At 43.2% G+C, this 24,112-nt stretch overlaps 3 protein-coding genes across 4 annotated transcripts; 1 reads left to right on the top strand and 2 right to left on the bottom strand.

The window, feature by feature from the left end:
• Positions 1-5,591, top strand: LOC306711532 (dihydrolipoyllysine-residue succinyltransferase component of 2-oxoglutarate dehydrogenase complex, mitochondrial-like). Its single transcript, XM_079180508.1, has 15 exons — positions 1-133; positions 1,569-1,602; positions 1,880-1,922; positions 2,025-2,089; positions 2,171-2,245; positions 2,372-2,427; positions 2,527-2,635; positions 2,799-2,942; positions 3,067-3,134; positions 3,221-3,318; positions 3,547-3,677; positions 3,795-3,868; positions 3,964-4,047; positions 4,158-4,325; positions 4,436-5,591. Exons 1-15 carry the CDS (start codon positions 71-73, stop codon positions 4,568-4,570), a joined length of 1,347 nt encoding a protein of 448 aa, XP_079036634.1. The 5' UTR covers positions 1-70; the 3' UTR covers positions 4,571-5,591.
• A 3,122-nt stretch (positions 5,592-8,713) lies between these two features.
• On the bottom strand, positions 8,714-12,146 carry LOC306711696 (uncharacterized protein; the record flags this gene model as incomplete). Its single annotated transcript, XM_079180712.1, has 12 exons — positions 8,714-8,836; positions 8,949-9,053; positions 9,232-9,360; positions 9,493-9,588; positions 9,705-9,899; positions 9,980-10,065; positions 10,716-10,797; positions 10,910-10,959; positions 11,082-11,175; positions 11,311-11,418; positions 11,593-11,768; positions 11,870-12,146. The coding sequence occupies 12 exons, from the start codon at positions 12,144-12,146 to the stop codon at positions 8,714-8,716; spliced, it is 1,521 nt and encodes a 506-aa protein (XP_079036838.1).
• A 1,259-nt stretch (positions 12,147-13,405) lies between these two features.
• Positions 13,406-23,361, bottom strand: LOC306711102 (jun dimerization protein 2-like). Of its 2 annotated transcripts, none has more exons than XM_079179892.1 (5): positions 23,225-23,361; positions 21,999-22,051; positions 14,853-15,070; positions 14,607-14,711; positions 13,406-14,464 (listed from the first exon to the last, which is right to left on the bottom strand). In XM_079179892.1, the coding sequence occupies exons 3-5, from the start codon at positions 15,045-15,047 to the stop codon at positions 14,273-14,275; spliced, it is 492 nt and encodes a 163-aa protein (XP_079036018.1). In that variant the 5' UTR covers positions 15,048-15,070; positions 21,999-22,051; positions 23,225-23,361; the 3' UTR covers positions 13,406-14,272. The 2 variants fall into 2 exon arrangements, with proteins under 2 accessions (XP_079036018.1, XP_079036019.1); XM_079179893.1 differs by having other exon boundaries at positions 14,853-15,067.
• Positions 23,362-24,112: the final 751 nt, after the last annotated feature.

Raw genomic sequence — 24,112 nt, 5'->3', positions numbered from 1 at the left:
GAGCTTCCGTACCGCTCCTTCAACCGCTGTCACATTGAGCTAAAGAGGACACAGCTACACAGCTAGCGTTATGTTATCGCGATCCAGATGTGCATACCGGACGCTCGGTCGTTCTCTGTCGGCGGTGGGCCAGGTAGGTCGGACACTTAACTGAGCCGGTGTAATAACTCTGAAACGATTTGTTACTGAGTAAAACGAGATACAGCTAATTAGCTGAATGCTAACGTTAGCATTGTGAAGCAGGGCCTCACCGAAGTTACCAAGGGCAGACAGTCAGACACTGACAGTGAGCTCAAGAAGAAGACAACAGCATCCCAATAACTATCTGACTATTGAAAAAGGGGTTCTTTGTTTCGTGCCCCCTGGAAGCTACATCATTGTTGTTTTTTTTTCTATAACTGGTTTTGACACTAATGCTAATGCTAGCATGTTATGGTGTCGTGTTTGTAAGAGGCGTGTGTAGTTGACATGACAGAAATAGCCCATGTCATGTTTGACATATATAGCCCATGTCATGTTTGACATATATGTGCTCAAGCTTCAGGTTTCGGCTGTGTCTTCAGTGCTTTAAGCCACAGGTAGTGACGCTTGACCATGATCCCCACTGTAGTGACTTACTCGTGTCTTGCCTACTTCAAAGGAGGCTGTTGTGCTCGTGTCTCCAGTGGACTATGTGCTGCATTGGGGTGTTTAGAAACACAGTCAGTTGACAGTTTATTAGGTAAAAGTAATGTGGTCTAAAACAACAGATCTGCAAGCATACATTCACCAAGCTTACAATGTCCATGCTTGTGTTAAAGGAGTCTTGGAGAGAGGTGCTTACTTCTGTGGTGCAGTTATATATTGTATGTATGTGTGTGTGTATATATATATATATATATATATTTATTGCAGGGAGATTATGTTAAACTGCGTTACTTTCAGTATCATTTCATTACCTTGTGTCTTTAATGGCACAAAAGATTTTTAATTAAGAAAGTCTTGTGAAATAAATAATCTAGAGTGTTTGTTAAGGAAACTACTAAAACAGAACAGATTGAAAAAGTTAATGCAAGAAGACAAAAGCCCGGATTAAACTAAATATGTTGGTGGTTCATCGGGACTCTCAGCTCTTCATGGTTCATGATCAACACCAGCTGGTTAGTGAGTCAGAGAAACCAAAAACTCAAGAAACGTGATGGCTGCATGTCTGCACATGCCTCGATCTACTGTAGAAGAATAATTTATGACTGCTCCACCCTCCTCTGGCATCCCACTTCAGTCGGGCTTTAGGGTTTGAGTAACGAACGACTCCATCAGACAAACAACGGAAAAAGCAGCCAGAACCAGCCTTCTTCACTCGAGGCCCTGCCCTCAACATACCCACAGGCGTGACTCATAACATGCAGCGCAGTTAACGTTACAGTCAGCGCTGGAGACTCCAGTGCTTTCACTGAAAGTTGAGACAACGGCGGTTCCTCATTTCCTGTTGATTTAGTTAGAAGGCTTCCAAAACCATTAGAAATTCACAAACAACATATATAAATAGATGCATATGAAACTAATTGTTCCCCTTTTTATGCTTTCAGGCAAATAATGTGCTGGTCCGACGAAGTGTTTCAGGTGAGTGTGCTTCTGATGAAGGAGACTTGACCTTCAGCTTGGTTTGAGAACCTCGTCAGTAATGCAACATCTAAAACCTGCGGTTTTAATTTGTATTGCTCATGAATAAACAAGCTTTGTCAGTGGATCATCCAAAGCAGAATAAGTGATGCTTATCGAAGGTCTTAGGAGCCCACAAGTGGTTAATTGCAGCTCTGAGAGAACTCCTCTCATGTTTCAGCCTCAGGAGAAGCAGTTGTTGTTGATTTTCTTTCTTTCTCCTTTTTCTCCTCTTAAGGCCTTCCCGTCTGCAGCCAGCTAGTTTACACAAATTCTCAACCGTAAGTTCTTTCTCCCATTCTGTCTTCTGTCTTTGAACGTGACGATTTGGTTTGTACAATTGCATTTGCAAGTAACTGTTTTTTTTTCCCCTTTACATTTAGATGTGAATTTCCATCCTCAGCAAATGTCTTCCACATCAGATACTTCAAGACATCTGCTGTCCACAGTATGTATTGCAACGCTTCTCAACATTATGCATTGAAGACCACTGTGTGTTTCAGTTAAAGCAGTGGTTGTTTTTGTACAGGGGACGAGGTTGTCATGGTCAAAACGCCGGCATTTGCAGAATCTGTTTCAGAGGGGGATGTGAGGTGGGAGAAAGGTGAGTCAACATATCTCAGGTCAAATGTTGTTGGTATTATACATTCTGTTACCAATGAGCCAAATGTTTAAAGTAATCGTATTTCTGCCAAATCAAATCCAAGCTCTTTCATTGATTGTGTTTTAGCGGTGGGCGACTCGGTGAATGAAGATGAAGTGGTGTGTGAAATTGAGACCGACAAGGTATGAACAAGAAAGACCATCAACCCTAAAATCATCTCTGGTATTTGTTTATTCCTTCTTAAAGAGAGTTTGAAAAAAAAAACTTTTTTGTACTTTCAGACCTCGGTACCAGTCCCCTCTCCAGCAGCTGGTGTAATTGAGGAACTGTTGGTGTCCGATGGAGGAAGGGTAGAACCAGGGATGCCCCTCTTCAAACTCCGGAAAGGAGGTGAGCTTGATTATCAACAAAATAGTATTATTTTGAATATGATGGAGGCAGTGTGATACCTGAGGACCATTACCAAAACAGTACATTTTTGATACTTGATGTCATAGTTGTGAATCATTACACTCGTACTACATGTGTCCTTCTTTTACTTGTGTTTCCACAGCTGTTCCCGCCAAAGCTGCTCCCTCCCCAGCAGCAGAGGCACCGGCTGCAGCTCCACCTCCTCCACCTCCAGCTTCAGCTCCAGCTCCCACTGCAATGCCTCCAGTGCCACCAGTGCCTCCACAGGCTGCACAAGCCAAACCTGGTGTGTTTCCTTTCTTTATCATATGAATACACATTCTGCAGAAAGCATTTATTTAATATAACTGTGCAGGATGTATCTGAGTCTGGCTCTTATTGTCACATTCTGTCTTTCCACCTTCATCAAGTTTCTGCCATCAAGCCCACAGCTGCAGCTGCAGCTCCTGTAACATCAGCAGGGAGAGGAGAAAACAGGGTAACACACCTACTGCAGACACACTCAGGTTTTGTTTCTTTTATTACATTAATATTGGAAACAGTGAAGTTTGTTCTTCTGTCCAGGTGAAGATGAACCGTATGAGGTTGAGGATCGCCCAGAGGCTAAAGGAGGCTCAGACCACCTGCGCCATGTTGACCACCTTCAATGAGGTGGACATGGGGTGAGCCTGAACGGATTGTTCCAACTTTCTTCATAGTATTTACATTGGTCTGAACCGTAGCCTGTTAGGACTACAAGCCTCCGCACTGAACAACCTGGCTCACAGTTCAAGTGTGCCATTTTTCACGCTAATGTCTCATTTACGATCATCGGATGTATTTGACTCCACAGATTAAAATGTGTTTCCTCACTAAACACATGCTCTAATACCTTCTCAATTATGCTTCAGCAACATTCAGGACATGAGGAAACTCCATAAGGATGCTTTCTTAAAGAAGCACAACGTCAAACTGGGTTTCATGTCGGCGTTTGTGAAGGCTTCTGCTCACGCTCTGACTGACCAACCTGCTGTCAATGCCGGTAAGACGACGCCGGCTTACTTCCACTGGTTTTACCTTTTACTTCAAATAAACTTAGCCAAGTATTATAGTTTTTATGTGTGTTTTTCTAAACTTTATCCCCGTTGTTTTCCTGCAGTTATTGACGATTCAACCAAAGAGATCGTCTACAGGGATTATGTAGACATTAGCGTCGCTGTAGCTACTCCAAAGGTAGGACTTTACCTCCTATAAAACTTTACATTTTTGTGTTAAAAACTGTTGCTGCTGAATGCTGGGTAACATTGAATACACATGTGTTTGTTTAGGGGCTTGTTGTACCGGTGATCCGTAACGTGGAGACCATGAACTTTGCTGACATTGAGAAAACCATTAATGCGTTGGGAGAAAAGGTAAAAAGATGCAATAGGTGTCCCAGATACTTGTCATTTTAGACCGCAATGCAATTTTGATTCAACCAATATCTACTTAATGAGAAAGCCTTTTGTGTTGTGTGCCTCAGGCTCGTAACAACGCCATTGCTGTTGAAGACATGGACGGAGGCACCTTCACCATCAGCAACGGTGGCGTGTTTGGCTCCATGTTCGGCACGCCCATCATCAACCCGCCACAGTCTGCCATCCTGGGCATGCACGGCATCTTCGACCGACCCGTGGCCATCAATGGCAAGGTGAGCGTTATGTGTCCATAGATGAAGAAACATTGCTTCAATGATCTGACATATTGATATGGATCTATTGCTTTTCCAAATTCCAAATTAATTTTTTTTTGCTTTGGCAGGTTGAGATCCGGCCCATGATGTACATCGCGCTGACGTACGACCACCGGCTGGTTGACGGCAGAGAAGCGGTCATTTTCCTACGTAAGATCAAAGCGGTGGTGGAGGATCCCCGCGTGCTGCTTCTGGACATGTGATGTTTCTGCCACCACATTACTCTTATTTAAAGCTGCATAAAACGAACTCCACGTCACAAAACACGCACAAGTCGTACAAAAAAAATAAATCTTTTGCTGTCCCTTTTTAAACGTTCAGTCAGACTTCTTGGGTATAACGAGGTTGAGTTGACGCACTCATATCAAGCTTAAATACGTGGTATTATACGTTTAAAATGGGCTTTGGCGACGTTAACAAAGCAGAAAGACTGCTTGCCATCTTCCGTCCGTCATTTTTTTTGCTACATTTGAATTTACTCACATTTACGTTACACGTCTTAGGACAGAAATTGGCACACGGGCTTAAAAAGTTGAAGATAACTCGCACATGGGTGTGTTGTTATACCCGTGAGCTCTTCAGGTGAAAATACGAGGCAGTAGATAAACACTCGCTGCGTCCTTGTCACATTCGTGCAATCGTAAAAGTAAATGGCTTTTCCAGGCAGCATTTGGCTGCGTTACTTTCTCCCCTGCTCGTTAGTCGGTGCCCCTTTTAGCCCCTTTTTTTCCACAGCGGAGCTCACACAAAATTAGTTCAAGATGTTTTCATGTTAACACAGGATTGAAAGAATTTCTTGGTTTGCTGATAGTAATTGTTACTAGCAACAGTCTGAAGAAACGAAACCGGTGACCGGGACACCAGGTCTTTGTATGGAACATATTCATCCGTGTCCTGTATCATTTTGATTTTGCTTTAAAACTGCATCGCAGATTCTTTGACCATCAAAGTCTTTAAATGTTGATCAAACCACTACGAGCTCTTAGTAAAAATAAAAAACAACAACACTCAGAAACTGTACAAAACACTTCAACATGTCTGGAATCGTGTTCAAAAAGCACAATTTGGCAGCAGGTTTTTATGTTGAGATTTTCATTGTGCTATCCTATATATATATATATATATATATATATATATACATACATATATATATATATAAAATACTTGTATCTATTTAAAGAAACAATTTTAAACATTAAACATCAAGAGTTTTCTTTACTGAAATCTGTCTCGCACATTTACTTCACAGACTTTGTACATGCTGTATTTCAAACAATGGTTTACTGGAGTTGAAACATTACGTCGACTCTTTTTCTATCAAGTGACTAATACATTAATTAAAAGTACAGGTTCCAGTTTCCCAAATGTGAAGTTTCCTGCTTTAGTTTGTATGATTTTTTTACATTGAATCTCTTTGGGTTGTGAATATCGTTATTCACACAAGACATTTTGAATGTGTCGTATTGAGCTCTGGGAACTCGTGATGAGCATTTTAAAAGTGTTTCCTGAAAATGTCTGAAGACCAAACGATGGCAATAGTACAACGAGAGAACCTGAACTTTTCACCGTAAGGCCCAAACTCAACTAAGAACAAACTCAAAAATGATATCGATGTCATAATAAAAGCACAAGGCGGAGGCAGGGAAGGTCTTCATGGCCGGTCTTGGCTGAAGCATTTAATCTCGTGCCAAATCTATTTTGCTCCCCGAAAAAACTCTCTGCTGCGGATGAATTCTGTGCCGAAGACCGATCTTCAAAGCCTCATTAGCCGGCCCGTCGCTCGGCCCTCGAGAAGCTCCAAATAATGGGATGTTCTCTGACGAAGTCTTCAGGGTTGCTTGGCCCTTTCTCCCACTTCACAAACACAGGCTCAAGTGTGTGCAGCTGTGTACGACACCCCTTCAGTATTTCTGTTTACTTTAATAATCACAGGAGACAAAGGGTCCCGATGTACGTCTTTGTTTCTCTGCCAGCACCTACACAAATGTCTGAACAACACTGTTTGGAGGAAAAAACACAGAATTCATTATGAGACCACAAAAAAACCCCAAACATTAGATTACCATGAGAATACTGGAGGTCCTAATGGGCCTGAATGCAGCAAACAATGATACAAGGGTCCCTTTAATTTAATTATTTATTACCGCTCAAGATTCCATTAGCGCTTTCGAGATCATGTTAATTGGCAACCTGTGCCAGTGGGTGCATAGATATCTGAAGGGTTTGTTGGCAGGTTTTTTGTTTCGTCTTCAAAATTTGGCCAAATTTGTGAATTTCCAATTGCGCTGCTCGATAAGATGTGGGTTTTAAGTCTTTGTGTCCATTCAGATGAAAGATGGCCCATTAGGAATTGGCAGCTAGCTGTTTGTTTTCATTAAACCACATCAGAGGGATCATTTACCTAAATTATTCTGTCTTTTAAATCGCTAATTATATCAATTTTATATAAAGAATTGTCTTTTAGTCCAATCGGGGGGGAAAAAAGTGTGCTTTGAGTTTAAGTTTACACTTAAACTTATTATTGAGTACACCATGTCAAGTTAAAGAGTAAAGGCTTTGATGTACTCTACAGCGTCGCACATTTAGTCAAATGAATAAACCTCGTAAGCTTGTACGAACTCATTCTAACTAACATCCTGCTGTTAATTCTGAACGCATCCCTCATGAATGCAGTCGGGGCCAAATTACCACAACAGGTTTTACAGCAACAAATGGACCAAAAGCATAACGGCATTAGGTGTGTTATTATTTATTATTATCTGGGCTCTCTTCAGATATGAACAGAAAAGCATGAAATAGCGGCAGGAGTTCCAGTTACATGAAGGAAAGTAAAACTTCCCCCAGAACAGGACTCACAGAGGAAGTTGAGACAAACATGGAGGAAATTAACAAAGTGTGTTTTATTTGATTAAAAGAAAAGGATGAGTGATGAATTTAAAATGACCAATTTCTTTGCCTCATCTTTTTATTGAGATGCAGGAACAAGGAGACATCAGGGTAAGCGCTGGATTCGACATTTCACACGGACGTCTTCACAAAGTCCCCTTTAAGGAAAACTATATAATGATATATAAATGAAATGGGATGTTAGTTTAAAAGAGTTGTCCCATGTCCTCGCGACCCACAATATTAGGTGTCAAGCCGTTTACACACGAGTCAATAACGAGGTGCGGGTGAGACGGTGCGTCCTGTCTTTGTCTCCTCTGTGGTTACCGCTGGAGCCACCAGGCGGAAACAAAATGCACTGTGGGATATCGCACCTTGAGACAATTCCCCCTTAATAAACCCACTCTGCAGGGCCTGCATATAAGCGATGCATATTCATAACGGCGCCGTTTCCTTTACAGGCCGTTTCATTCAACGCTAACCAGTGTGGTCGAAACAACTAGCTTGCATCTGGCCCTATTCTTTTTCTCCTCTCGCTCCTTTGATATGGACGCCAGCTCTCTTCTTCTTCCTCCTCTGTTCTGTTGTCATACCAGAAGATTATTTTTGGACGGAGAGAATGAGGCAGAGGACCCCGTGGCCCAGCCGCAGGCACAGCTGGCGGTGCTCAGGTGGGTGCAGCTGGTTGGTGTCAGAGGTTCAAGTATTCATGCCGGACAGAATTGGGTTGAGCTAAGGACCACGGTGGAAGGAGATGGGAGGGGATATTATTAGGATACACCTGTCAGTGGTGCACATTACCATTGGGTTTGTGAGGTCAGCTGAACCTCCTTTTTGAGTATCTCTAATTATGCTTAAATTATTTTGCAAAAAAATGTGAAATTGAGAGCTGTATGGGGGGGAAAGGAGGACCTACTGAATTTGCAAAGTCCCACTGCGAGCATATAAAGAACACAATCAAATAAGAGACTCCATTAAGTTTTATTTGAAGACGTCTACCTAATCCTCTGCGTGCTGTACGTCTCTGTGTCTATGACAGCCCGGCAAACTGACTGCAACAAAGAGAGATGACAACTGAGCAAACTCCATGCACTGAAGACCATGAGTTCTGTTTAAAAGCTCGACAAAAAGCTTGTAAGTGAACCTTGAGTTAGGATTGTTTTGTCAAGCAATGAAGAAAAAGAAACATGTTTTCCCATTTAAACTAATGAAATAAAAAATTTATTCAGGTTTCAAAATCCAGGCAAATAAATCTGAAACAATTTGGGTGGTTAGGCAGCGAAAGGCAAAGAGGGAAAGCATGTTTTCTTTTTAATGTGTGTAACCTGGCCCTTTTAAAACTAATAACTTTGGTCCAATACAAACCTAGAGCTGGGATTTATTAAATGAAAAAAGTTACTGCGGTTTGGGTTTCTTCCTGACTAGCATTAACAGTACTTTTCATGGTAAATAACGGACTACTAATACGATGCTACGTACACCCGTTCACAGACTAACCTGTAGATGATGGTGGCTGTGCACTTCTTATCAAACTTCTTGATCAACCACTCGAGCTGCCGCTGATCCAGAGGTGCGTTCGCTTCCTGCATGCACGACAACATCATCTGCTCCATTGCTCATCCATATAATAGTGGATATCTGAACACTTCAAACCAGCTAAGTACTTATTAATGATGTATATGAATATATGATGACCTTTACAGCATTCCTGAAGGCTGAGGTGGGGACATTCATGGTTCCTTCTTTATCCAACGCTTGGAAGAAGTCCATGATGCTCTCATTTCGCTCTGCGAGGAATTCCTAGGGAAGAAACCGGATCATGTTTCATGAGTACACATGCACAGAAGATATCCTTTTTTTTTCTTTTTACAATGCTTTAGACAATTTCTGTAAGGTCTTGAGCTTAAACGCAGTCTTCTTGGTACCCCAGTTCTAAACGCATCAGTCACCAGATTTCTCTGTCTTCCCGACCGCTCACCTGAAAGACCCGGAGGGCCGACACGCTCCTGGTGACGGAGCTCATGACGTTGTGCCGAACATCCAGACCAGGACGCCTCTGACGGGCTTCTCCCAGCAGCTTTACAAAGGTCTCACAAACAAAAACTGTCTGCACGACACACACACACACACACATCGTCAGAATGTATAAAAAACGTACTGCAGTCAGATGAAATCATCACATATTCACATACAGACAAGATTCATATGCTGAGGTGAAAATAGTTTTTCATGCACTTACAGAAATATCCATCTCCTCCACGGCTGAGTTCTTGTTTTCTGTAATTGTTTTGAGCAGCGACAGAGCTCCAATATTTGTCAGTGGGTTATGGGAGAGCTGAACAGAATACAGAAACGCCAAATCTCACATTTAACAAACATGAATTTAATAATGCCGATCAAACGCAACATAGCGATACCAGCGCGTCGCGATTCCCCCTTTCGACCGCTCACCTTGAAGACCCTGAGGGTGGCGTTGGTGGCCAGGCCCGGGCAGAGGAGCGCCACGGCCTGATCGTCTATGAGGTTGCTGCTGAGGTCCAGCAGCACCAGCGTGCTGTTGTGTTTCAGCGCTTCACCCAGTGACTCTGCCTCGATGGGGCCAAAACTGTTCCACGACAGCTGCAGCTGCTTCAGAGTCGAGTTCCCCTGAAGAAGAAGAAAAGGAAAATGTGAGTGACAAACAGCTGGGATGGGAAAACGGGCCGTAGAATATATATATATGTCACCTTCAGTCCAGCACTCAAAGCCACAGCACCGTCCTTACAAAGATGGTTCCAGCTCAAATTTAGGACTTCCATACCTAGATTTGTGGCTTTGAGAAAGAGGAAACAAATGCAAAAGGTCACATCAGATTTCAGACTTGAACCCACACATTATTCATGAAGTCTTTTTAAAGTCAAACTGAAATATAAAATGAACTTTTGATGTAAAATCTGTCTATACAGTAGTATATATCCTCAGTGTTCGTTTTGACTGCTAAATATATCTTTAAACTTCAGGGATTTTGGGGACGGACTGACAATTACAATATGTACTGTTGTTTATATATATTTGCATGGGAAACACAAACAAATGGTTTGTTAGAATTCCCATTACTGTCAGACAAGTATCCAGCTGAAGGGCCGATGTGGTTCGCTGTAGCGCACATGTTGTGAGTTTTTGACGATGTGGTTATTTGCCATCACCACAACTGGACCCGTGAAGGTTATGTCACCACTTCTTTGTATCATATGGGACAGACATAGCACAGAGGGAGCAGGACCTGTCAATGAATCAGCAGGGGTTGAAAAACAGGAACGAAAAGGAACCTTTAGTGGGGAATCAGTGTCAATGTTTTATCCTCTTTTGAAAGGTGGAAAAAATATGCACAATAGTTTTAATATCGCTTTAGTTTATATGTGAGCTTTGTGGGATAAGGATTTGGCGTCAGCGGCGACATTCTCCTAAGATGAACTACTGTACCTAACATGTCACCCAGGTTTTGTCCTTCTGTACCACAGATCTTGTTGTGACTGAGGTCCAGCTCCTTGACTACGTAGTCACCCTAAGGATAAAAGAAACCGATGAAGCTTTATGCAAACCTTCATCAGATGGGATGTGTTCATGAGCTCAAATGTTCTTTTGCACGGAGTCAACGGATCATTCTTTGTACTAACCTTTAAAGCATCCGCAAGGTATTTCACAGAAGAATCATCAAAATCATTTCCTAAGTGAAGAAGTGGAAATTAATTTAATTACTAGTTAAAAAAAAAAAAGAGAGTTCACTTATTTCCATTGTGTTACAGAGGTGCACATACAAATGTGTTGACAGGTGCAAGACTTGATCACCTGAGAGTTTGATGGATTGTACGTAGTAATTGTCTGACAGCATTTTGGAGATGAGTTTTGCTCCTTCAAGGTGCAGCTGGTTGTTGGAAAGATTCTGACATGAAGACATTCAGTCATTTTGAGACGGAAGTGAGCATTTAGTATAAATAGAATCGATCAAATAAAAAAAAATGAGCCGTTCTTGCAGTTCAGAACGGATGTATTCGATAGTTTGAGAATAGTTACTAACTAGACTCTGGATGGTCGAGTTGTTTAGAAGCATTTCCATCAGATACTGTGTCCCCTCGGCCTGAAGTGCGTTGTCCTCCAGCTCAAGGTTTGTAACATCGATGTCATTCTAAAACGTGAACAAAATAAATGTTTTCTCTGTACACAGCTATAACGTAAATAAAAAATATACAAAGGGAACAAACTCTTAGCTGAACCCATCCATAACTTAATGTAATTTTGGTGATTATTGTACTAAAATCTGTCATAATAGTGAATATAGATGAAGAGATGTAAGCCCTACTTGCAGAGCTATGGCCAGAGCTTTGGCTCCCAGCGGTCCCACTCCATAGTGGTTCAGGTTGAGATTGGCTTCACCCAAGTTACGGAGGAAGGAGGACACGGGAATGGAGCCCGTCCACTGACAGGCCTGCAGGTACTGCTCTGCACGGGTCAAACTCTGGTTCTCATTGGTGTCATCTGAAAGAAACAACAACAAAAGAGGGACGACAGCAGAAAGAGGTGAATGGGTTGAAGACTAGGCATCCATTGTCAATGAATTATGGTTTATTTTAACCTACTGTCTGTTTCCAGATCAGTGTCCCACTCATCTCCACTGTCTTGACCCTCGGTTGGCTTCGCCACCTGGTCCTGGCTTCCTGTGGCCAGGCCTGTCTGATCAGATGGTTGCTTCTCCTCCTCGGTGACCTCCTCTCGCTGCTCCTCCTCGGTGACCTCCTCTAGCTGCTCCTCCTCGGTGACCTCCTCTCGCTGCTCCTCCTCGGTGACCTCCTCTCGCTCCTCCTCGGTGACCTCCTCTCGCTGCTCCTCCTCGGCGACCTCCTCACTGTGATCCATCACAATTAAGCCACCAGCTCACCTGTATCTGCACTACGCCTGCGCCAAACGGAGGAGAGAGCTGTGAGCTTTTACTGGAGGTTTTCTGTCGCAGTGTGAGCCGAAATACATTAGAAATACAGTATGAGACCGTTTAAACTCACACTTTATACCGAGTTACAAATCGATAGTTAATCGCTGTTAACATGCGGTTTGGTGACGCCTCAGTTGTGCGACCACGGAGGCAAGTTAAGCAGACCAACGTCGAAAGAGCGGACCTTTACATTCATTTAAAACGAATATTTTAAAACGCTTTCATGTTAAAATGTATCGTTAAAGTTTCTTTATTGTTCAGAATAGAGAAACCAGCTTACCTGAGCGAGTTTTGTCACTTTCTCAAGTGTAACGTGTTAAAGAAATATGAGGAACCAGAGGAAACCAACGGTTGTTACTACGTAGTTCATATTTTCAAAGGACATAACGGTTGAAAAATATGTGATGTACGGATATGTAAATATTAGCCGTTTGTCTTTATAGTATGTGACCACATATCGATCAGTATTGTAAAGTCGAATTGATTTATCAGGCTATAAACCATGCAGTTCGCGGAATGTTCCACTAGATGGCGCTGTTGACCGCAGTGTGACTTGAGGCACACAGTAGATACCACTCAGGACAATACCCGCTCCAAAGTTAACTTCATGTTCTTATTTAGCTCCATCCAAATCATAAGTATGAATGTGCTGTCTAAAATAAGATTTAATCAGCGTAGGTGAGGTTCTGTTGTCCTCCTTCAGCAGTATTTTGACTTGTGTAATTACATTATAATATAAACGGTGCTAGTAGGTGTTCTCTAAAGAGCTAAGATCAAGGCATGGACGGGGTTTGAAGAAGCTGTAATACAAATTAAATTCAATGATAATTAAAACAATAAGAGAAAGATCTTTCTTAAAGCTTTTCAGAAAGTAAGAACATCTTTCATTTAGCAATAATGCAGCAATAATCGAGCCTTGAAGAAATAAACGCGTTGAGAGTTTTGCAAATGAAAGTAAAGCCCCGCTTTTGGCAATGTGCCTCAGCTGAAGAAACACGATTGCACAACTTCTGTCACTTGATAGTTCTAGTGTTGAGACTGGGAGGAGCAAACACACAAAGGACTTTGACTAATTTCTCTGAAAAACACTTGAGATTGTTGCACGTCTGATTTTCAAATCCAAAAAAAAACAACAAGACGTGCCCTTTCCTGTAGTTAGAAAATAAATTTTAATCTATTCATGGTAACAGAGTCACACATAGCAGGTACAGGCCCAGAACAGACACTGGATTACTGCTCATCTGAAAAGAGTTCTGCTTGTTTTCACAGCTGTTTGACAGCACAACGTGACAGACACGGACTGGAAAGATGGAAAAGGACAAATCACATCAAGTGACTAACGAGCATTTCATATATGTTTATGTATACAAAGCAGTATAAAACAAGTACAATAATGGACAGACAACAAGTCCAAAAAACACGGGTGTAAACATTTTGTGTATATGTGCTTTTTCATGACGCCAGCGTCACCACAAATCGGATCAACCGGTTACTGCCATCGTCGAGGCAGAGTATAGAAATCAACATTACAAAAACAACTCTGTCGGGTGTACTTGTATTGAGTATTGTGTCCTAAAAACTCTACACCTGTATATGTCAGCTAGCATACAAAAAAAAAGCTGCAGAACACTAAGCCTCTGCATTGAAACAATGGCACACAATCTATTCAGGGCTTTTGTAACAGAGCACCATATTGATATTAGTGTGTTTCCTCAGCGTTGTTTCCAGTCGTACTCTACTGTTTCCATTGGTCCCTTTTTTTTTTAATGTAGAGATGGTTGAAGTCACAACTAGGCACAGCGGGTGTCAACAACAACAGTTAATGCGGAGATGAAACTGGGGTATTTCCAGTCTTCCAATGGACAGAGCCAGCTCATGTAGCAGTACTAAGGAAGCCCGACAACCTCAGGTCTTTGGGCAGAGTCTCCAAAAGTCTTCAGCTTGGAGCTCAAGTGCTTGTTTAGAAACGTATTGCCAGTTATGTTTTTTTTTTTAAAAAGGCTGGCACTTTGCGTCAGGGGACTTTCTGCGTCCCCCCCGGTGTTTCCTGGTTTCACTTGCCGTCGTCGGACAGCTGCTCCAACAGCGGGTTGGCCTCGCTCTCGGGTGTTTTGACGCTGTCGGTCCGCACGATGCAGGTGGGCCGGTGGAGGTTGAGCATCACCATTAGCTGCTGCCTCTCCATACGGAGCTCCTCGATCTGGGCCTTCAGGTCGGAGTTCACCATCTCCAGACGCTCTGATTCCTGCACGGAGAAGTGGAATTATTAGAAACTACAAGACGGATACATTATTCAGAGCACTTCTAGTAAGTCGGGCTGCATTTGGCTGCCACTCCTAGCTGCTCTGCTTCTGCTTCTCAGTATGTTTGCAGTGTCATGAACGCACCCTTTGAAGGAAGTCGGTCCGTTCCTTCTTTTTGTTTCGGCATCGTGCTGCTGCTACCTTGTTTTTCTCTCGTCTCCGTTTCCTCCTATCGTCATCTTCATCCATCTGCAAACACAATCTATTGTTAATGTGAGAAACGGGCGTTTACATAATGTCATTTCTACTCTCTGACCCTCTGTGACCCTCTGATGTACATCCTTCTCACACCCTTCCACTGCACACTTCCTCTTTTCTCTCCCTCCTCACCTCGGTCTTGATGGCCAGCGGCCTCTTCCCTAGCCTCCCCAGGAAGTGCAGCGGGGACAGCATGGTACCCAGCTGGCGGAAGTCCGCCAGCTTGAGCTGATCGGTGAGCGTGGTGGCCGAGATGCCCGCCAGCGGGCCCAGGCAGGGCAGGGAGCCCGCCGCCAGCGAAGGGTCAGGGATCTGTCCCGGCATCATGTCCGACTCGGCCACCACCGCTGCTGTGGGGGGAGAGAGAGAAAAGAGGAAGGGAACGATTAGCGCTAGAGAACCGAGCCTTTAAAGAAGTTACCGAAAATGTTACGTTATTAGTACATAAAAAGCACAGTGGACACACATTTAAATAGTCTTGGTTTTATTGCGTATAGTTCTTTTTTGAATAGATTTACTTCTCATTCTTCTATTCTCTTGTCGTAACATGAGCTGTACATTTATAACATTCCTTATCATATTACAGTCCTCTGAGGGTATCTTTTATGTTTGCTATGATCTTATGGACTTGGCATTCCATCCACGAAAAATATTAATTTACTGTCTTTTTTTTTTACAGTCCTTGTCATCAAACATCTTTTAAATACGGGTTGCTGTTTCCAAGAATGCGTTCAAACGTTGACAGCTTTGACAGCTGTGTTATCTTCTTAGTCAGCAGCCGGTGAAAAAACAAACTTCTCACTGTCAGCAGCGACACGCTCATCTCTGTAGTTTCACACGCGAAGAGAAGCCATGAAACCCCTTCGGTATGATCACATGGATTGAAGACTTTCTACACTTATAATTTATTCCGTAAAGACGGTTCACAGGGTATCGAAAGCACTCATGTCGAAAACGGAGCGGGTAACGCTCGGGCATTCCACTGCCACCCTCTTTCAACAATTTTGGGTTGTTTTTAAAAGGGGGTTTACCACAGCACTTCTTAATGTAATCAGGGAGGAATGAGGTACAGCGGGGAGGAAAAGGCCTCAAGGAAGTGGCTGGAGAATTAAGAAGTCTCTCTAATTACTGTTCGACCAAGAGTTGGGAAACTTCTGATGGGCCAAATAAAAAACAAATGTTACAGATGGGACCAGTGAAACACGAGCCGGCCGTACCCTGCCCATCCCTGCAATCTCTGAGGAGAGGCAGAAAAGTCTGAAATCGTTTCTCTTGCTGTTCAGTATTTATGGACAATAAAATGTCCAGATGGGTAGTTGAGGCAAATTACACATTTTCTGCTGATGAAATGTTACACTGAATAGAAACAGAAACTCTTTGTGGATCAAATTTTAGTTTTTGACAAAAAAAAAAAAAAAAACCTGCATGACTGATACGAAAGAATAGCTGATACTTCCATAACTTTGGCAAGCTGACAGACTGTCGGCTAGGATTACCCGAACAACCCAAAGCTACGAGGAGTTTAAAAAAAGAAAAAGATTGATGATATCGGTGTGACTTATACGTTAACATCTTGAATCACATTTGCCTCGTGAGCATCGGGCCGAAGAAGCTGAACCTCCACAGGTTTGGAACAAAGCCCCTCTCATATGGAACCAACAAAGACCAGTATTGTGAGGTGGTTCGGGAAACAGCTGACTCTGCTGGTGGGTGACTAGCTGACAGGCCGACCGTATTGTAAGTTAAACCAGGTTTTTTCTTTCTTCGCCGCTCTCCTTGCAGGGCTGAAAAGACTCGCTCTATTACAAAAGTCACAGAGGAGGTAATGAAAAAAAACAAGGTTATGTAACTCTATTCTAATGTACTCCACCCTGGTTATGGGCTGGTCTCAGAGTGTTTTTACAGTTGGGCCGGAGTTTACTGTCGAGCATGGTGGAAACCAAATCAGCCCACTTTTATCGAGAGGGATTGAATTCCGATGCGCAATAGTCTTTTCTTCTCTGCTGCATAATTTAGACTGAGCTACATCTGTCACACAATGCTTTCATTTTATTACCGTCTTGTCTACATTATAACTCGTAAGTTTAACAATCTGAGGGCACAAAGTGAGGGTTATTTAGCACTGTTGCATCTGCATGTTAATTGCCACAAACGCGAAGCATTACAGTGCATCGCCTGTCAAGCCTGTCGCACCTCCACGCTGCTTTTGACCTGTTCCCTGCCACCTCCAGTCTGCATGATTTATTCGCTCCAAGGACAAGCTGGTGTGTGGAGCCACTGTCCAATGAGGCATTTTATTATTTAAATCCCGGCTGCCCCCTTCCCTCCCTTTTTTCTCTCCCTCCCTCCTTCTCTCCCACTGTATGTATACTCCCATTTACACTGCCCTTGGCAGCAGCCTGTTGTTTTTGCTGGAGAGGAAAAGAACAAGACAGCCCTGGTAAAAAAAAAAATCGCTCAGACAAAATTCCCTCTCTCTCTCTCTCTCTCTCTCTCTCTCTCTCTCTTACAAACCCCCGGGAGAGGTGGAGGATTGGAAGGTGCCAAGGCCTTTTCTCTCTCTCTCTGCAGATAGGCTGTCTAAGAACAAGGCAAACCATATGGCAGCTAATCCAGGGGGTGACTGAGAAGGAGAGCTCTCAAATAGGCTGATGGCCAAACCCAAAGAATTGTTGGGCTGAAGTGACTGAACCACTGCATTTACTATAAAGTCTTTAGACTATTAGATTATGGTCTTAAGTTTCACATCAGATCGGATGGCTTGTGATAAAAAGAGTAGGCCATGTTTTTTTTTTTTTTTCTTACATTGCTCATTCCTGACCAGTAACAGTGCTGGAATTCAAAAGATGCGATGCAAACTAACCCCTGGGCTGAGAGAACAGCCACAGGAAACTGAAGCACCCATTAGGAATGACTGAGCAAAATCGCTCTCAGAGCCAAAATGGAGTGTGGCCAGACACTCGGTACTAGTTTACAGAGACTCAGGTTAGGCTCGGTCCTGGACAAACACTTTTTTTTTTTTTTTCAATGGAAATTGACACCATAAAAAAAGAAGTCATTCCAGGAATAATTATATTGTATGCCTATCAGACTGGCTTGTATACAGTACTTTGTAATGTAAGCCTCCTCAGTCAGACATATTGCAAGGAAAGCCCCCATTCCATACAATGGCTTGTCGAAGCATGCAGCTGAGACAGAGACTTCAACACACGCGCGCAGAAATACTTCAGCACATAAACATACATAAACCTCTGCATGACATCAGATCACATGAATCAAAAAAACCCTAAGAAGTAGTTTTACTTGCGGCCTCCAAACAACGGTGAAATGATGTCTGACGCAAGACGCCTTCAATTATGAGATTACAAAGTGAGTTAGTACTGCTGTAAACTCAAACACATAATAGCTGGTGTGACTTTTAAGTTAAGTAGAACGTTTGTTTTATGTTCAAGCCGTTCCGTCGCTTTCAACCTGCCACACAAGTATCTTGAAATCCCCCTCGCAAACTTAACACCCCGTCAAGCTCTGAGACATGAAAGCCTAAAGAAGCATCATCTGTACAAGACAGGGAAAGTTTGCTGATGCATGTCTCGCTCTGTGTAATTATACCCAAAAGCATGAGTCAAAAGTGATTTTTACATTTTTCAAAAGAGGGGTATTTTTCTCTTCTTCTTTTTTTTTTTTTCTGTCAGCAGCCTGCAGCCGAGGATTAGTGGTCAGCGTTTGATGATGCAACGTGGTTACTGTGCTTTTGCAGTGGAGCAGAAAAGCCAGCGCCACAGCTTTTAGGCCCACACTAGCCTCAAACAAAGACACCTACACAGCCCAGCGCCGCTGCCTCTCGGGGCTAACTGAGGGGAGACGAGCTGAAGCCAAAAGGCGGGGAGCAGAAATGTCATTTATGAAGTATGAAGTATAGGAGCGTACTCTACGCAGGTTCTGGCTTCAGCCCAACACTAATCGAACTGCATGTGAGCGGTAGATAGCCGGAGGTCTGCGTGAGGAGTGTGTCTGTGCATGTGAGGGTTCCTATATGTAATGTGTAGGCAGTCAGTGTGCCCGATACTCCACACGTCTACAATTGGCTGCTTTCTCTGCTCGCATACTCTATCTGTCTTCGGCTCAACCAAATGTGTCCATTTCCTGTGTCATTCCTGAGACCAATTAACAGTGTGGAGGAATTCAGCCCCTTACCAATGGCTTGCAGCAGGACTGGAGGCCCTATTATCCTCGTCCCCTATAGAGACGGTGAAGGTGGGGGGGGGTTTTCAAAGGCCACTCATTACCTTCATAGACTGCTGCTTTTTTTTTTTTTAAAAAGGAGCCCACTAACATTCAACTTCTACCAGCGCAGTCTTTTTGGAGACAGGCAAGCAGGGTTTGAAAGCATATGCTTGCTAATTTATCTTTGCTTGACATACAAAGTTAAGTATTTGTGCTGCCGGACGACTCAACTTTAAATCACTGGATCACGGGGGAGCATTATGGGAAGGACGCGCACACATTCCAAGATTCTATTGGACCACTTTTTGTCAGTTAATTTTGGACTAATAATGCATTACACGGCCCACACACCAGCACCTAGCAGAACTCTTTTAAACGGCGTCGACAGCGCTAACACCGCACAAGCGCTGAAAATGAACAATGAGCGCGAAGGCCCGGGCCAAGGCATGCTCTCTCAATCTCTGGCCAAGGTCTCGGCGATCATCATTACCGTCTGCACTCAGTCAGGCTGTGTGTTGAGTTACAGCGTTTTCGCAATCCTCTGAGGAAACCAGGGAATTTGGCACCGACTATCCTTGAGGACAGTTTAGGACAGTCCAAATATACAGCATCGGCATTCCTCAAAACCCCCTCATTATATTTTCATTGGAGGGACAAGACACGGGCATGAGAGGGGGGAAGAGACGGTAATAATGGCTGTTGTTCTGATCGTACGGCGGTCATCTCTGGCCATTAGACTCAGGGGTGACGGTGTGTGGGAGTGGAAGTGATTATCACAACAGAAAATGGAATCTCTTTTCATTTCAGCTTTCATTTCTCTTTTGGCAGTTCTTAAAGGCTAAACAGCTGCCGCAGATATGAGGAACCTTTCACGATTCCTCTCGTGAAGATAACTAAACCTTCCCAGAGCAATTCGAAGCAATTACGACCATTTGACCTTGCAATATCGCCAATGATGATGAGACCCTCAGCTGCGGCGGTAATGAGCCAGCCTAATTTCCCCTCACAATTACAGTTGGGATGTCTCAGCAGTGAGCCAAGCTGAAGTACAATGCATGCAGAGGTAATCAAAGTTACACAAGAGAGCGGGTAGTTTAACTTTTGCATTTTTACTGTAGACTTCAGCCTGAGAATGAAAACATTGTTCAGGCAAATCGAAACACAAAGCACCTGCGGATATGCACGAGGCGCGAGGACTGTGGCTGCCTTCATTCAAACGTTACTATGTGATGATTGGCTGGATTCCTGACTCGGCCCGCTTCATGCCATTCAAACAGTCGCACATCTATATTCTGCATCTGGGTGGTCCCGCTTGAATTATTATATTGTTTCTATTTTTCTTCTTCACGTTGGAAATCTGGATTAGACTTTGTATGGCTCTGAGCTTTTTATTCTCTTGGCTCAGACATGGAATAAATGAATCAAAATGCAGACAACAGACATTTCAAATGCACGGACTTCACGTCTATGACAGCTCCAAGGCAAGATATGCGCAATCCCCGACAATAAGATATTGCCCAACCAAGTGCTGAAAGTCTGATATAACGCCGCCCCGTTGAAGCAACCGTGTTTTTTACGTAACGTGTGGTTGTCATACTTTGTCCTCTGATGTTTCCTCATCTGCCCCACGTCGAGCACGCGCTTGCTCTGATTAAACAAGCCCCAGTGTCTGCACCGTGCTATGTGTTCAGTCCTGTTCCTCACCTCAGTGCTGCCAGCTAAACGTCAATGCTGAGGTCGACATGTTGGTGACAATTTCGTAGAAACGAAATTCAGGAAATCTGGAAATCACAACCATGTAAAGGAGCTTTTACTGTGCTCAAAAACGCTGGCTTTAATGTCTCTTCTCAGTTACACCTTTGCACATGTGGGTGTTTGCTTCCACGGTGCACATCTAGTCTGTCCTGACACACTGTTTCAAAAAACCATGTGGAAAGGCTTATTGGGGGGGGGGGGGGGGGGGGGGGGGGGGGCTACAATGTGATACACAGAGCAGTGAATAGCTGCTCCCCCAGCATCAGTATTAGTATCATTGAGCCTAGCTATTGCATAGTTGGCTCGCTCTCCTGCAATGCGTCTGCTGTCTATTCAGTGTACTGGGGTGCAGCTTGGCAATTCCATCTCTCCAGAGACGCACTGGAAGGCATTTCTACTTAAAATAAACCCTGTGCGCCCACGTCCAGCCTCTCAGCCCTGTCGGCCCTGTGCTGCTTGCTTGTCGGCTCGCCAGCCCTTCCCCATTAATCCACTGCAGCGTTCCATTTATGCAGAAACCATCCTACGGATGTGCCCCGGCAGGCGCTGGGGCATTTAAACCCTCTGCGACACACGCGCGTGTTCACTTCGCGCAAACACAAATAAAGAGACAAAAGGAAACACGTATGTAAAGAGCACTCCCCTGCTGCATGGCGTGTAGTTGTACGGAGCGATAACTGCGCCAGCTGAAGGGCGTGCACCCACTGTATCGGAAAACACTGAACCTATGAACTTGCAGGTCACAAACCCACAAACATGATCCGCCCCTACCCATCATATTTCCCATTCCATGATTGGCCTTTAACCTTCAGGCCAACAGGGGAGATAACTGAAGCTGCCTGTGGTCTCGATGAGGTTCCGGTTACACAGTGAAGTGTAAATCTTTTAAAAGATCCTGATGTGGACAGAAGGGCTCATCACAACAACACCGGGGGGGGGGGGAGCAAAAGATGTGGTAATCAAGGAGAAGTGTAATATTGGGGTCTGTTTGTAGTAGATGCAAATTCACATGTAACTCCAGCACACACACACACACACACACACACACACTGAATGTCCCTTATCCAGTGTGGTTAAACATACAGAGCACGTGCACTGTTATGGGCTAAAACGAGTAAATCTGAGTGCACATTATTTGTTGTACTCACATGCTGCCAAACAAACTTCACACTTCATTTACATCACTTCAAGGTGAACCGGTTTTACAAAACAATACAACAAAAAAAAACATGCAGCAGAAGGCGATACTCAAGAGAGCATCTCTGATTAATTCAATGTAAAACTGATTTAAATACTTACTCAGAGAAAACTTGTCAGTCGTCTTCTGTCAATGATGCAACTGTGTTTGGACGCTGTAGAGAGGGATAAGGAGATGTATTACTATGCATAGTACCAGTCTTAGTGTTGTCATGAGAGCTCAAACAAATAATTGATTCATTGTAAGTGAAAGTGAATTATTGAACAAAAGTTCTCCGGTTGCTGTTTCTCAAATATGAGGATATTCTCTTTTTGTATTTCATGCCATTGTGTATGTCTCTTTGTGGTTGATCTGACACAACTATTTGAAGACGTCCCCTCAGGCTCTGAGAAACTGTGATGGGCAGTGTTTAGTTTATAGCCTGAATAATTGATTAATTAATCAAGAAATAACGATACATTATTATGATGACAACAAGGGCTGCAAACTAATGTTTATTGTCATTATTAATAATCATAATAATCATTAGTTGCAGCCCTTTTTTTTATCATTTCATCCATACGAGCAGAGACACACTGCTATCTTTAGTATATCGGGTATCAACTAAAGAGTGTCTCAAAGGCAGATGAATTGGAAGAGCGAGCCGATTCTAATTCCACAACAGTCCAGACAAGCACACGATTGCACGGTGGTGACAGAGTTTCATTCGCGTGTTTATTTGAATGTGAAAAGTGTAAAAAGCCAGCAGAGTGCGCACAGTTTGGTGCACCAGACTGTCGCTTGGCGCTGCAGTAACATTGAAGCCCCACAGTGTGCAGCATGTGTGGCGTTACATAACTGTCTCCACAAGGCTAACCGACACTTCTCCTGTTTAGCAACACTCAAATTAAGACTCACGAGATATATAAAAAAAAACACACACACACACCTTCAATGCGACACGAGCTGCTGTTTAATTTAGTTAGCGGGTCTGTAAATAACGAGCTGTGCGAGGCGACAGTTGCTACAACAATGTATTTACCGGTTGTAGCAACACATTGACACATTGTCTGCTGTGGGAGCATGGGGGAACTTTAAAACTATTAAAACCTCAGAGTTCTTCCCCAGCAGTTGAGTGGAAATACATCTGCATATATTCATATTATAACCTTTGCAAAAAAAAAAAAACTCGTCTAACAAACCAAATCCAGCGTGTTGAGCCTCTGACGTTACAACGTGGTTGAGAGAAGTGCAAAAAAAATATATATATACATATATATATGTATGCAAGTAAGCTTGTAATTATAAACGATAGCGACGCAGCTCGACGGCTCACGCGCAGTCTTACCTGTTGTGCGTCCGAAAATCCGCAGTAATAATGGGACGGAGCGGGAGTGGAGTCGGATGTGAGCTTTGGGACTAACAACTGAAGCCGTTGCATCAGCCCGTTTAAGTACTGATCTTGTCTGTGAGAGCTCAGGAATGCGGAACTGCTGTCCCAGACGTAAGCATGGATGAAAATAATGTGAGAGGAGGGCTGAAGATGTTTGCTCCACCCCTAGCAACCAAATAACATACACAGACTGGAGGAGAGGAAAGTTTCTGCTTGAGAGAGAGATAGATAGAGAGTAAATGCACGAGGCAATAGATAAAGTCATGGCTATAAACACGCATACTCTAGTCTTAGCTGCAGGGGGGTTTATTATTTGACAGTCGGCTGGGGGTGAGACAATTGAGCGCTTGCCAAAAATACAAAGCTTCATAAGTACGTTAGTCCAATTTGTTATTTATTTATGACCTACAATCAGTGGTGGAAGTTATATTCACATCCCTAAATACCCCATTAGCACAAGTAAAAGTCCTGCATTCAAAGGATAAGTATTATTATATTATATTATGAGGCTTACTTAAAGTATCAAAGGTAAATGTACTCATGATGCAGAAACACTCCTTTCAGAGTACTGATATACATTATTATCAGTTATCATAACTCATCATAATCATATCATAATAAGTTTTCGATGTGCAGCCCATTTTAAATACTTTATACACTATAGTGGCGAGTGAAGCGCTGCATCACAATTCATAAGCTCCTCTCCTCGTGTGTTCTGTTCGTAAAGTCTGACGATGACGAGTTATGAGTAAATATAGCTGTCAAATAAATGTAGTACAATATTTCTGGCTGGAATATAGTGAACTAAAGTAGCATAAAATAGAAATACTCAATGCAGACCTA

This window comes from Pholis gunnellus, assembly GCF_910591455.1.
Source record: "Pholis gunnellus genome assembly, chromosome: 19".
NCBI classification, from domain to species: domain Eukaryota; kingdom Metazoa; phylum Chordata; class Actinopteri; order Perciformes; family Pholidae; genus Pholis; species Pholis gunnellus.
Note: the sequence above shows the minus strand (reverse complement) of the source record. Positions and strands in the feature narration are given on the sequence as shown.